The sequence below is a fragment of the Microtus ochrogaster genome, chromosome 8 (genome assembly GCF_000317375.1).
Source record: "Microtus ochrogaster isolate Prairie Vole_2 chromosome 8, MicOch1.0, whole genome shotgun sequence".
Taxonomy (NCBI): Eukaryota; Metazoa; Chordata; class Mammalia; order Rodentia; family Cricetidae; genus Microtus; species Microtus ochrogaster.
The window spans coordinates 40,892,805-40,904,129 of record NC_022015.1 but is presented as its reverse complement, the minus strand read 5'-3'; the positions used below and the strand labels follow the sequence as shown (position 1 = coordinate 40,904,129).

Below are 11,325 nucleotides of genomic sequence, written 5' to 3'. Positions count from 1 at the left end.
CTGAACTTCTGTGTCACCAGGGGATCTGTGTGAGGAACATGCGGTTTAGCCCTGTCTGAGGATAGAGGGTTCTCTGAACTTCCGTGTCGGGGTGTGCTTACCCAGGCTGATACCGTGCTGCTCCAGTAGGGTGCCGAGGTCCCTTTGAGCAGCATTTAGGAAGCTGTGCAGCGTCTCACTATAGTCACTGACATGGAGGGGCAGGAAGAGGCTGTCACTGAGCCGAAGAAGCACACTAGCAGCAGTCCGGCCCACGGCTTGGTGGCTGCTGAAATCTGTGGAGGAGACACAAGGCTAGGACTGCATCTTTAGCCCATCTTTCTTTCCTCAGAATGTCCCCGTCCCCTCCTCACCAGGGTCCAGAAACTTCTTCACGTATTCAAACGTGTCAAAAGCCGTGTGGTAGGTAGGGTAGATCCTGGCTGAGGTCTTGCTCTAAAGGAGTAAGGAAGAGGGACCAGGCTGGGGGGTGCACCCACATAGGAACAAGGAGGAGCTTGGGGCTGTGAGTCAGATATGGGGATCCCAGCTCCACCACCCAAAGGCCACGTAGCCAGGGGGAGAAAGGGCCTTAGTACATCCACTCGAGCTGCAGGCCAGAGGCACTGCAGCCTCCACTGCAGTCCCCACAACGGGATTCCTTAGTTCCCTAACATGACCTGAGTAGTGCCAGTACTCACGAAAGCTTTCTAAACTCAATTCTGCTAGTCACTGCCATCCTACAACTAGCTGGCAGCAGTGCTTTCTTCCTCCTGAGTAGGACATACCATGACATGGCAGGGCTTTGCAGATGAGGAAGATGGAGCATGTCTGCATCAGTGCAGTCTGATGGGTGGAAACATGCTCAGAGAACCCAAGAAAGTCGGTGTGATGTTGGAATGTAGTTGGCCCCCATAGGCTCATATAGAGGCGCTATTAGGAGGTGTGGCTTTGCTGGAGTAGGTTTAGCCTCACTGAAGGAAGTGTGTCACTGTGGGGGTGGGCCTTGAGTCTTCTATGCCCAACCTACAGTGACACAGTTCACTTCCTGTTGCCTGGAGATCAAGACATAGAACTCTCAGCTCCTTCTCCAGCACCATGTCTGCCTGCGCGCTACCATGCTTCCCGCCACAATGACAACAGACTAGACCCTGAAACTGTAAGCCGCCCCAATCAGATATTTTCCTTTATAAGAATTGCTGTGGCCATGGTGTCTCTTCACAGCAATAGGAACCAACTAAGACAGCTGACCTGTGTTGACCAGTATTAATGACTAATTTTAACGGTCAGTTGACGCCATCCGGAATCACCTGGAAAGAGACTCTTTAAGGGATTGTCTAGATCAGGAGGGCGTATGGGCATGTCTGTGAGTCTTATCTTGATTGCATTCATTGAGGTGGGAGGACCTCAAAGGATTACAACCCATCTAAGTGGGTTATCTCAACGGTAACACCATTCCCTAGGTCAGGGCAGAGAACTGAACTGAGCACCGGTAATCCTGCTTGCACTCTCGCTTTCCGCCCTTCCCTGGGAATGAGATGCATGCACTCCCTGCAGCTCCTGCTGCTGTGGCTTCCTGCTGTAAATGACTATGACCTAGACTCGGGAGCTGAAATAAACCCTCCTCAAAGTTGCTTTTGTCGGGGTGTCAGTCATAGAAACAGGAAACAGACATGAGCCAGTCTGTACCAAACCTTCCCCTGAGGTTTGATGCATCTGTACTGGGAGGGAAGTGGTGTTGAAGACTGCTCACCCGGTCATAGGTGTAGGCCAGGTCCATGGAAGAGATGCCCAGGAAGTGGATGAATGAGGCGTAGTCGCTGCCTGCACCCAGTGTACCTAGACTAGAGGAGGGAAGAGAATAGCGTTTGGCAGGTGCTGGGTGGACATGCTGGGCCTATGGTCCTGCTTTTCTGGTTTCTGGGCTCACCTGGGGACCAGCCCATACACTGTACTGCTGCGGTTGGTATATTGGATCCAGTTGTCATAGATACTGAGGCCGCTGCGACCTGGTGCACTGATCTGGTACAGAGAGAAACATCTGGTGGCTCAGGAAGCCCAGCCACTCTGCCAGACCCCAATCCCCAGATTGACTGTGATCTGGGCTCCAGTCCTGCCCACCCCACATAGATCCACCATCACCCCTTGTACCTCTTTGGTGGCAGAGAAGATGACGCTTTGTACAGGGGGTGTCCCCTGTGCCCGGAGGGTAGCATTGGCTGTGGAAGGAAGCAAGGAAATCCATTCAGACCTAGCTCCTTCCTGCTCCAGGCCACTCACAGCTGGCAGAGCCTCCCATACCGAACACAGAGATATCCACATTGATGTAGGCCACCGTGCGCTCCTGCAGCTTGCTGAGGAACTCCTACAGGGTGGGGGAACACCTCGGTCTGTCATGGCCCCATCCAAAGACCCCTTCCACCCATTCCTTTGTGGGACTTACCTCTGTGAATTCCGTAGAGCCAATGAGCCCGAATTCCTCTGCCCCCCAGCTGGCAAAGATGATGGATCTACGGGGTCGCCAGGTGCCTGGAGAGAAGAGGCCATGAGGAGTCAAAGGTCAGGGAGTAGCTGGGGACATGGAAGGAAGAGGGAGGAAGTAGAAAAGGTGTGCACCCTTCTCTCACCCTTCCAGGAGACAGTCCCCTTTCTAGCCTCCCCCTCTCAACATATTGCCCAAGGTCATAGCCTGTAAGCAGCAGAGCCATGTTCAAATCCAGACAGCTGGCTCTAGAGCCCTGTGGTTTATCCAGTGCCCCACCCTGCCTCCCACAGTCCCCAGCCACCCAGAGACTCCATGCTTGCCCCTCATGGACTCTGTATTCCCTCAGCTCCACGTGCTCCCTGTTTTGTTATCACCTCTGGCTGCAATTGGATTATTTGATCATTATTGTTTGAGTCTTACTTTGTTATTTTCTGTAACAGGGTCATGCTATATAGTTCAGGTGGGCCTAGAACTACTCATGGAGCACAAGTTGGTCTTAAACTCACCATCCCCCTGTCTCCACCTCCCCAGTGTTAAGATCACTGTGTAGCTGAGGTTGACCTTGAACTTCTAATCCTCCTGCCTCCACTAGAATCAAATCCAGGGCCTCTTGGATGCTAGGCAAGCAGTTTTGCAACTGACCTGCAACCCCAACCCTTATTTATTCATTTAGTTATTTCCTTTTGAGATAGGGTCTCACTCTGTGGCCCTGGATGGTCTGAAACCCACTCTGTAGACCAGGCTAGCCTGGAGCTCCTGGCATTCCTGCCTAGGTCCTAAGAGATCTGAGCTTGGGGGCTGGAGAGATGGCTCAGTGGTTAAGAGCACTGACTGCTCTTCCAGAGGACCTGGGTTCAATTCCCACATGGCAGCTCACAACTGTCTGAAGATCAGTTCCAGGGGATCTGATACTTCATACCAATGCACATAAAGTTAAATAAACCATAAAAATATTGTTTAAAAAAAGAGATCTGAACTTACAGACATAAGCCACCATACCTAACACTCAGCTTTTGGCTTAAGGGGAAAAAAAATGGTTATATACACTATGATTACATGTTTGTAGCTACAAATCCCCACACTTTTCCTTGCCAGAGATGTAGAACCTGACTGTAATCAGGCTAGCCCAGACAAGAGCAGCTAAGGGGCTGCTAGAAACGGAAGGACCCCAGTGAGACAGGCACAGTGTGGTCCTGGATCAGACTCCCGAGGTTCTGTGGGTGCCAGTGGATGTGTGTGCAGTCCAGATGTTAGGGGTGTTGATTGTTTTCTCATTTTCAGAAAGCACGTATCCCCATACTATGTATTAGTGTTCCCTGACAATCTACAGGTGAATCCATTATTTAGATTCTGCTACTTTGAGATATTAAATTATAATCAGTGCATAAGGAAAAGATTAGCTATGCTGAAGTAACCCCTTGGTTTTTTGAGATGAGGTCTCCATGGTAGGGAACTCATCAAGCAGGCTAGACTGGCTGGCCACAGAGCTCCCTGAATCTACCTGTCTCCAGCTCACCACCTGGCCTCAGCTGGTCTCAGCAGTGCTAACAACTCCCCACTTCATGTCACAAGTGCCTTTTCCATCCTGGACACAGACACCCTCAACCTCCTTCCTGCCCTTTCCTCTGATAGCCACTGTCCCTGGCTGCTCAGCTTTCTCCCTTCCTGAGGGATGCTGGTGCTGGAATGTCACCAGAACAGTTAGACTTTCCTTAAAAGGCATGATACCTCCATGGGCAGAGCATAGACAGACCATGTTTACAGCCTGGGGGGCCTGACTCTACTAGGATGCTCCTGAAGATGGCTGCATATATCAGTAATCTGATCCTTGAGCCCTGAGGCTCCCAAGGCCAGGGCTGGTACCCAGGTAATTATGCCCCAGGGTTCATGGCCTGGCTCAGGTGAGCCCTGGAGTTCGGAGGAAACAGAAGTGGGCTGGAAATGACTCTGGGGTTTCTGGAGGAGTTACCAGGAGAAAGGATAGCCTCACCCTTCTTTAGCAAAGTCCCCAGGACTCGGGAGATCTCCAGGAGGACGGCGGTACCAGTGCTGGGGTCCACGGCTCCGTGTACCCAGCTGTCCCGATGGTTTCCATAGATCACATAACGATCTGAAGGGAGGATCAGAATAGGAGGGGCAGAGAAGGGACAGCAGAGGGCAGGCAGACCAAGGTGGGCTGCAACCACGGCAGGCCCCAGGGGAGCGGCAGGGCTTGGTGCAAACAGGCTCACCAGGCTCCACTGCCCCCTGGATGATGCCCAGGACGTTGGAGGAGTTTCTCAGCTCCAGGCTGTTGTGAACTCTCACTTTCACCTCGCTAGGGGTGGGATAAAGGATATGATTAGAATTTAAGCACTCTCCTGTTCCCCTATCAAATTTAGGAGAAAGTGAGGCCAAGAGAAAGGTGACAGACACCACCAGTCACTTGCCCAGTAGAGACCCAGAAAAGCAGTAAGTAAAGCTGTCCCTCTTTTGGTTGGAAGTCTCCTTGGCTTGGGAAGAGGGGACAGACACCTGGTGGCAGGAATGCTCAGATGGGGATGTTGGCCAGGAGTGTACTGGCCAGTCCTGGTTCAAAGGGGGCAGTGGCTGGAGTGGGAAGTGGTGGGAGGGGCAGGGAGAACTCATGGGGTTTGGTGGGCCACAGTTCTTTCAGTGAGCTTCCCCCAAAGACCAAGCTGTTCTGGAGCGTGCTGGGAGATGGTCATGGAGAGGGAGGAAAGAAAGTCAGGGAAGAGGGTGTCAGGGAAGAAGGGAGTTGGGGATATTGGAGGGAAGAGGGAAACTCTGCCTTACCTGCCTGCTGGGAAGCTCCCGTCCTGCTTGAAGCCAGGCCCCAGATTGTAGTCACAGCCCAGGGCTCCCTTCCAGGAGGCATTGGCAGGGGGTCCAGTGAGGTTGCTGGGGAGGAGAGAGTGCCCTGAGGGTAAGTTTGGCATCTGCAGGTGTCTGGGGAAGAGCAGAGGACTGGGCACAGGCTCACCAGAGCAGGTCTCTTGCATCCTCAAAGCCAATGGGCTGTGCAGGAATTGGGGGAATTCCCGAGATGTTGTTAATATCCAGGCGGAAAGAAGAGGGGTGAGCTGGAAGGTAGGGAGTCAGAGGGTCCCCAAAATACTCATAGTAGGAGCCTCGCTCCACACCTGAGGGAGGCAGTCCCCAGGAGTTGGGGAAGGTTTCACTGGGCAAGGTCTTCCCATCATTGATGTCCCCAGGGTCGGTGTATACCAGCACTCCAACCACTCCGTGTTTGGCAGCATTAATGGCCTGCAGAAGGCAGAGGAGACTGTGTGTAAGTGACAGATGGGGACAGGCATGCCCTATGCCGCCTCCTCGATTCTCTACATGGAAATCAGAATTGCTTTGTCTTCCCATGAGCAAGAAAATGCTGGCCCAAGACATTTATGGTAGAACTACTTGGGCTACTGGCGATGTCTGGCTGAGAAATGGGAGCAATCCTTGGATGGAATACTATAAAGGAATGAGATGTAGCCGGGCGGTGGTGGCGCACGCCTTTAATCCCAGCACTCGGGAGGCAGAGGCAGATGATCTCTGTGAGTTTAAGGACAGCCTGGTCTACAAGAGCTCATTCCAGGATAGCCAGGGCTGTTACACAGAGAAACCCTGTATCAAAAAACGAAAAAAGAAAGAATGAGATGTAAGTCATTTTGTGGTGGCAAATGCCTGCAATCCCCGCACTCCAGAAGCATAAACAGGATTGTTGTGCGTGCAGTTGAGGCTAGCCTGGACCACAGAATGCAACTCCGTTTCAAGCAGAAAAAAAGAAAAAAAAAGTGTGTACCCTTCCTAAGCAGCAGCGGCATTCTCCACATCTAAAATGTGAGCCAAGGAGAGTGTCCATCAGCGTCCGCATGAGGAAGAGGCGGTCTTATACAACCCATGCTGACCTCAAACTCTATCCAAGGATGACCTCCAACTTCTGGTCCTGCCTTCACCCCCATCCCTCCAGTGCTGATATTACAGACTTGTGCTATAGCATTCAGTTCTCTGGGCTGCTGGGAATCCAATGTCGGGCCTTGTGCATGCTCAGCAACCAATCGTACCAACTGAACGGCATCCCAGTCCAACTGTGCGTGTTATTTGGAACCTTGAAACTGGTAGGCTAGGTGAAATAACTCAGTCTGATACAAAAGGCCACATATTGTAAATATGGTGCCTTACAGCACCCAGGAGGCTGAGATAGGCAAATCTCCGTGAGTTCAAGGTCAGCCACATCTACACAGAGTTCCAGGACAGTCAGGGCTATGTAGAGAAACCCTGCCTCAAAAAAAAGAAAAAAAGAAAGAAAGAAAGAAAGCACCCACACAACATAAACATACAGGCACAGAGACACAAAAACAAAGAAACGTCTGAAATCCTTTTTCATTAAAAAAAAAAATAAAGAAGTTGGCAGGGCTAGAGAGAGCGCTAGCTGCACAAGGCAAAGGAGGCGCAGACCTTTAATCCCCGGAGACAGAGGCAGGTGGATCTCCTTGAGTTCAAGGCCAGCCTGCTAAACAAAGCAAGTTCCAGGACAGCCAAGGCTACATGGAGAAACCCTGCCTCAAAAAACAGCAAAAATCAATCAAACAAAAAGACCACTGACTGCTCTTCCAGAGGACCTGGGTTCAGTTTCCAGCACATTCGTGGTGGTTTATAAACATCTAGAACTCCAGTTTCAGGGGATCTGATGCCCTCTCTGCATTTACATGGGGGGGCAAAACACTCATGCGCATCAATTAAAACCAGAAAAGAACTTGGAGTTGAGGCTATCAGAGACCTGAGGAGCAGCGGGAGAAGACATTGTTAAATGGAAGTTCAGTTTCAATAAACAAAAATAAAACCGGTGTGAAAGCACACTCAGATCTCTGTGAGTTTGAGGCCAGACTGTCTACAAATCTGGTTCCAGGACAGCCAGGGCTGTTACACAGAAAAACCCTGCCCCCTCCCCGCAAAATAAGAGGAAAGATTTATTCTTTGTTTAAATTATGTGTGTGTGTGTGTCTGTATTGCACGAGTGCCCGTACCTGAGGAGGCCAGAGGTGCCTGATCCCCCTGGAGCTTAAGTTTCAGATAGTTGTGAGCCCCCTGACTGGGATCTGGGAACTGAACTCAGGCCCTCTGCAAGAGCAGTATGACTTTTAGTAGCCAAGTCAGCTCTACAGCCCCTGGAATGTTGGTTGCAATAATGCTAAGGCGCTAAACCTGGACAGCAATGGTGGTGCATATTGCCAATGTTCTGAACTTTAAAACGGTGACAGCCAAACCAGGCGTGGAGGCTCACAACTGTAACCCTAGCACTCAGAAGGCTGAAGCAGGAGGATCACCTTGAGTTGGAGGTAAGCCTGGGCTACATAGTGAGTTCTAGGCTAGCCTGTGCTGTAGCATAAGCTCAATCTTCCCACACATCATTAAAAAAAAGGGTGAGCATCAAAGTGACCATGGTGGGTGTACACTTGTAAGCCCAGAACTCGGGAAGCTGAGGCAGAAGGATTGGGAGTTCAAGATTAACCTGAGATACTCAGTGAGTTTGAAACTAGGTTTGGCTACACAGTAAGACTCCAAAACAATGAAAAAGACAAACAAGCAAACAAACAAAAGGAGACTAACAGTGAGATAACTTGGTTGATAGCCTGCTGCTCCACACCTGTGACACCAGCACGCGGCAGGTGGAGGCAGTGGGGTCAGATGCTCAGGGTTCAAGGCCAGCCTCTGCCACACCAGAAAAAGAAAGAAATCCTTTCCTCCGCAAGGTGCTTTAGTCCTGGTGTTTATTACAACAGAAGTCCTAACTAAGCCTAAACCTACTAATCCCAGCACTTGGGAGACAGAGGCAGGAGGATCTCTGTGAGTTCAAGTCCAGCCTGGTCTATAGAGTGGGTTCCAGGACAGCCAGAGAAGCCCTGTCTAGCTGGGCGGTGGTGGCACACGCCTTTAATCCCAGCATTCCAGAGGCTGAGACAGGCGAATCTCTGTGAGTTTGAGACCAGCCTGGTCTACAAGAGTTAGTTCCAGGACAGACTCCAAAGCTACAGAGAAACTCTGTCATGAAGAAAACCACCCCCCCCCAAAAAAAAAAGGAAAAAAGAAAGAACCCCTGACTAGGATAAAATACCTTCCTGGATCACCTGGGGAAGGGGACAAACAGCAGCTACCCCAGCCTTTTCTTTCTTTCCTTTTTGTTTGTGTTCCGTGTGTGTGTGTGTGTGTGTGTGTGTGTGTGTGTGTGTCTGCGCGTGCACATGATCACTTTCTGGCTTTGTTTTGTTTATGTAGTTCTAGCTGTCTTGGAATTCCTACGTAGACCAGGTTTGTCTCAAAAGTCCTACAGATCCTCTGTCTTTGCTGGGATTAAAGGTTCGTGCAGTGCGTGCCACCACACGGGGTTTGTTTGTTTTTCTGGCCTGGAACTCTCATCAGAGGTCTTTCTACCTCTGCCTCCCTCCTCAGGGAGTTCAGGCACTCCCTGAACTTTCACCTCATCTTTTGAGTGAGACAGCCTCTCTCCCTGAAACCTAGAGCTCCCCAATTTGACAAGACAACTGCCATCTGGATCCTCTGTGCTGCAGAAAGAAGCCTTCGGATGTGTTGTTAGTGGTCCGTTTTGTCTAGTTAGCCCTGGCCCCAGGCCCAAGAGTACACAGTTGGTATCAGCAAACACTAACTAGACTCAGGGCCTGAGCTCAGCACCCAGAGAAGGAGCAGACAGTGTAATAGATGAAAAGGAGAGAGCCGCAAACATTGCAAGCCTGGAGGTGTGGCTGGCCCTGAGCAGGGCGGCCTGACCCAGCTCCAGAATGCCTGCCTGCCTTTGTCTCTCCTCCCTTCTGGCTGGGGAGGAAATGCCAGTTTTTAAGATGTCTGTCTGCTGCCTTTGCAGGTCACCAGGTCTCTGAATAAAAACACAACTTAAAGATTCAATTCCTGGGCTGGTAAGAAGGCACAGCACGCAAAAGGTGCTTGCTGCCAAGCCTGATGACCTGAGTTCAAGCCCCGGGGCAAACATAGTGTGTTGGAGAGAACTGACTGCTGCAAGCTGTCCTCTGTTCCCACACACAGGACATTCTTCTCTTCAATAAACAAATGTTTTAAAAAGGTTTTTAAAAGATTTTTTTGACCTTTCTTTTAAAATTTGCCAATTAGCTGGGCAGTGGTGGTACACATTTCATTTCAGCACTTGGGAGGCAGAGGCAGGCAGATCTCTGAGTTCTAGCCCAGCCTGGTCTACAGAGCGAGTTCCAGGACAGCCAGGGCTACACAGAGTGACCCTGTTGGCCCTTGGGGTGCCAGGCAGCACAGCCCGGGTGTTCAGGGACACCAGTCATATCACATCTGCTCCCAGCTCATCCTCTTTCCTCTCCCAGCACTGCTTCCTCTCTGCCCTCTTCCCCCTGGTGCTCTGTCTGCCCCTGGCCCTTCTCCACCCGGGCATCTGCATGGTGAATGCTACTTACCTTGGCGCCACGCCCCACGCCCCCATAGCGAGTCAGGGCGATGGTGCCTTCAAGCTTGATTCCCTTAGTCTCTAGCTCCTTGAAGTCCTCTTCAGAGCCTTGGTTGGCATAGACAAGGAGGCCCTAATCCCAAGAGAAGAGATCTGTAAGGCCAGCTTGGCCCAAGTCGGGTACACAGGGAGACAAAGATTGAGTAGCAATAGCAAGAAATTTTGTTCTCCCCACTCCTCGTATGTACCCCAAAGATGGCTGCCTTCTCTATCTAGGTGACCTGTTCAAAGCTTTGAGCAGGGACCATTAACTAGCGTTTACTGAACAACTGACTGACAGATGGAGGATAGGAGTAACAGCAGCAGGTGTGAGGTCAGTGAAGGGGTTTGGGCTCTGCTTGAAGTGCTTCTCAGATGCCTCAGCTTCAGAGTGGGAAGAGGGGGAACCAAGGAGAGCTAGAATATGGTAGGGGGGGTTCCAGGCTCACCTGTGGGGTGCCAGCGGGTGCATAGGCAGCATAAGGTTGCAACACATTGGGCTCCCCCTGCTCCCCGGTCAGATTTTTCTCTCGGGGTACGAAGGAGTGGAGGACGGTTCCATCCGGGCCCACTGTGTGAGGAGGCCTGGTTATAGCTGGGCCCAGCAGCAGCCCTCTCCACCCCGGCATTCCTGGACAGGACCTCACCGACTTCCACGACGTTTGGCTGATCCCGGTTGGGGAAGGAGAGCAGGACGTTATACTCATAGGACTTGGCGGAGTCCAAGCCAGTTGCCGTATCCTGCCAGCGCTCCAGCAGCAGGCGCACCAGGGCCTCATCCCGAGGGCTGGAGGCCACGTGCGGCTCCTTGGAGAGTTCTCTGCAGGGTGAGCAGGGGAGGGGGAGGGTATCAGGGGAGGCTTCCAGCTAACAGGGGTTTGGGTGGGCCCACTGCTCACCGAAGGTTCTCTTGGATCCTGCCTGTATCAAGTTGTTCCATTACAAGGTTAAGGATCTCCAGGTCCAAGTCCTGGGAGTCTGAAGTGCTGGGGGCTGGAGGGTCAGTTGCTTTGGGGATAGCAAAGTGGCCCAGAATGATCCCCAGCCCCAAGAGGGCAGCAGCCCCAACAACCGCCCCCAGTATTTTTGCCCAGTGCATCCTGTGGAAACAGCCCAGCAAGCCCTGACTGGGCTTTTTTATATGTGGGGTGTCGGGCTGGTTAACTATTACTCATGGGTGGTGCTGTTCTTTTGTCCCTGTGAAGAGCCAGGGAATGTCCTGCAGTGACAGCCAGAAGCTGACACCCGAATCACATTTTGAATTGTTTACCTGTAAAGGCTCTCGGAAGGAATCAGGACAATGCGGGAACACCACAGCTGACAAAGGGAATGATCCTTCCGGGGTCTCCTTGTGACAAAGCACAGCAGGTCTGGGACA

At 51.6% G+C, this 11,325-nt stretch overlaps 1 protein-coding gene across 1 annotated transcript in view; it reads right to left on the bottom strand.

Moving 5' to 3' along the window:
• Positions 1 to 11,046, bottom strand: part of Naaladl1 (N-acetylated alpha-linked acidic dipeptidase like 1) — a 12,187-nt gene extending 1,141 nt beyond the window's left edge. Inside the window, exons 1-15 of the mRNA XM_005351784.2 lie at positions 10,847 to 11,046; positions 10,595 to 10,767; positions 10,397 to 10,518; positions 9,919 to 10,041; positions 5,448 to 5,731; positions 5,261 to 5,365; positions 4,696 to 4,781; positions 4,455 to 4,574; positions 2,423 to 2,508; positions 2,281 to 2,344; positions 2,131 to 2,198; positions 1,910 to 2,001; positions 1,733 to 1,823; positions 354 to 435; positions 102 to 275 (exon numbers count right to left, since the gene is read on the bottom strand). Of these exons, the coding sequence (XP_005351841.1) occupies positions 102 to 275; positions 354 to 435; positions 1,733 to 1,823; positions 1,910 to 2,001; positions 2,131 to 2,198; positions 2,281 to 2,344; positions 2,423 to 2,508; positions 4,455 to 4,574; positions 4,696 to 4,781; positions 5,261 to 5,365; positions 5,448 to 5,731; positions 9,919 to 10,041; positions 10,397 to 10,518; positions 10,595 to 10,767; positions 10,847 to 11,046 (1,870 nt within the window). The remainder of the gene's footprint in view (positions 1 to 101; positions 276 to 353; positions 436 to 1,732; positions 1,824 to 1,909; positions 2,002 to 2,130; positions 2,199 to 2,280; positions 2,345 to 2,422; positions 2,509 to 4,454; positions 4,575 to 4,695; positions 4,782 to 5,260; positions 5,366 to 5,447; positions 5,732 to 9,918; positions 10,042 to 10,396; positions 10,519 to 10,594; positions 10,768 to 10,846) is intronic.
• Between the last annotated feature and the right edge of the window lie 279 nt (positions 11,047 to 11,325).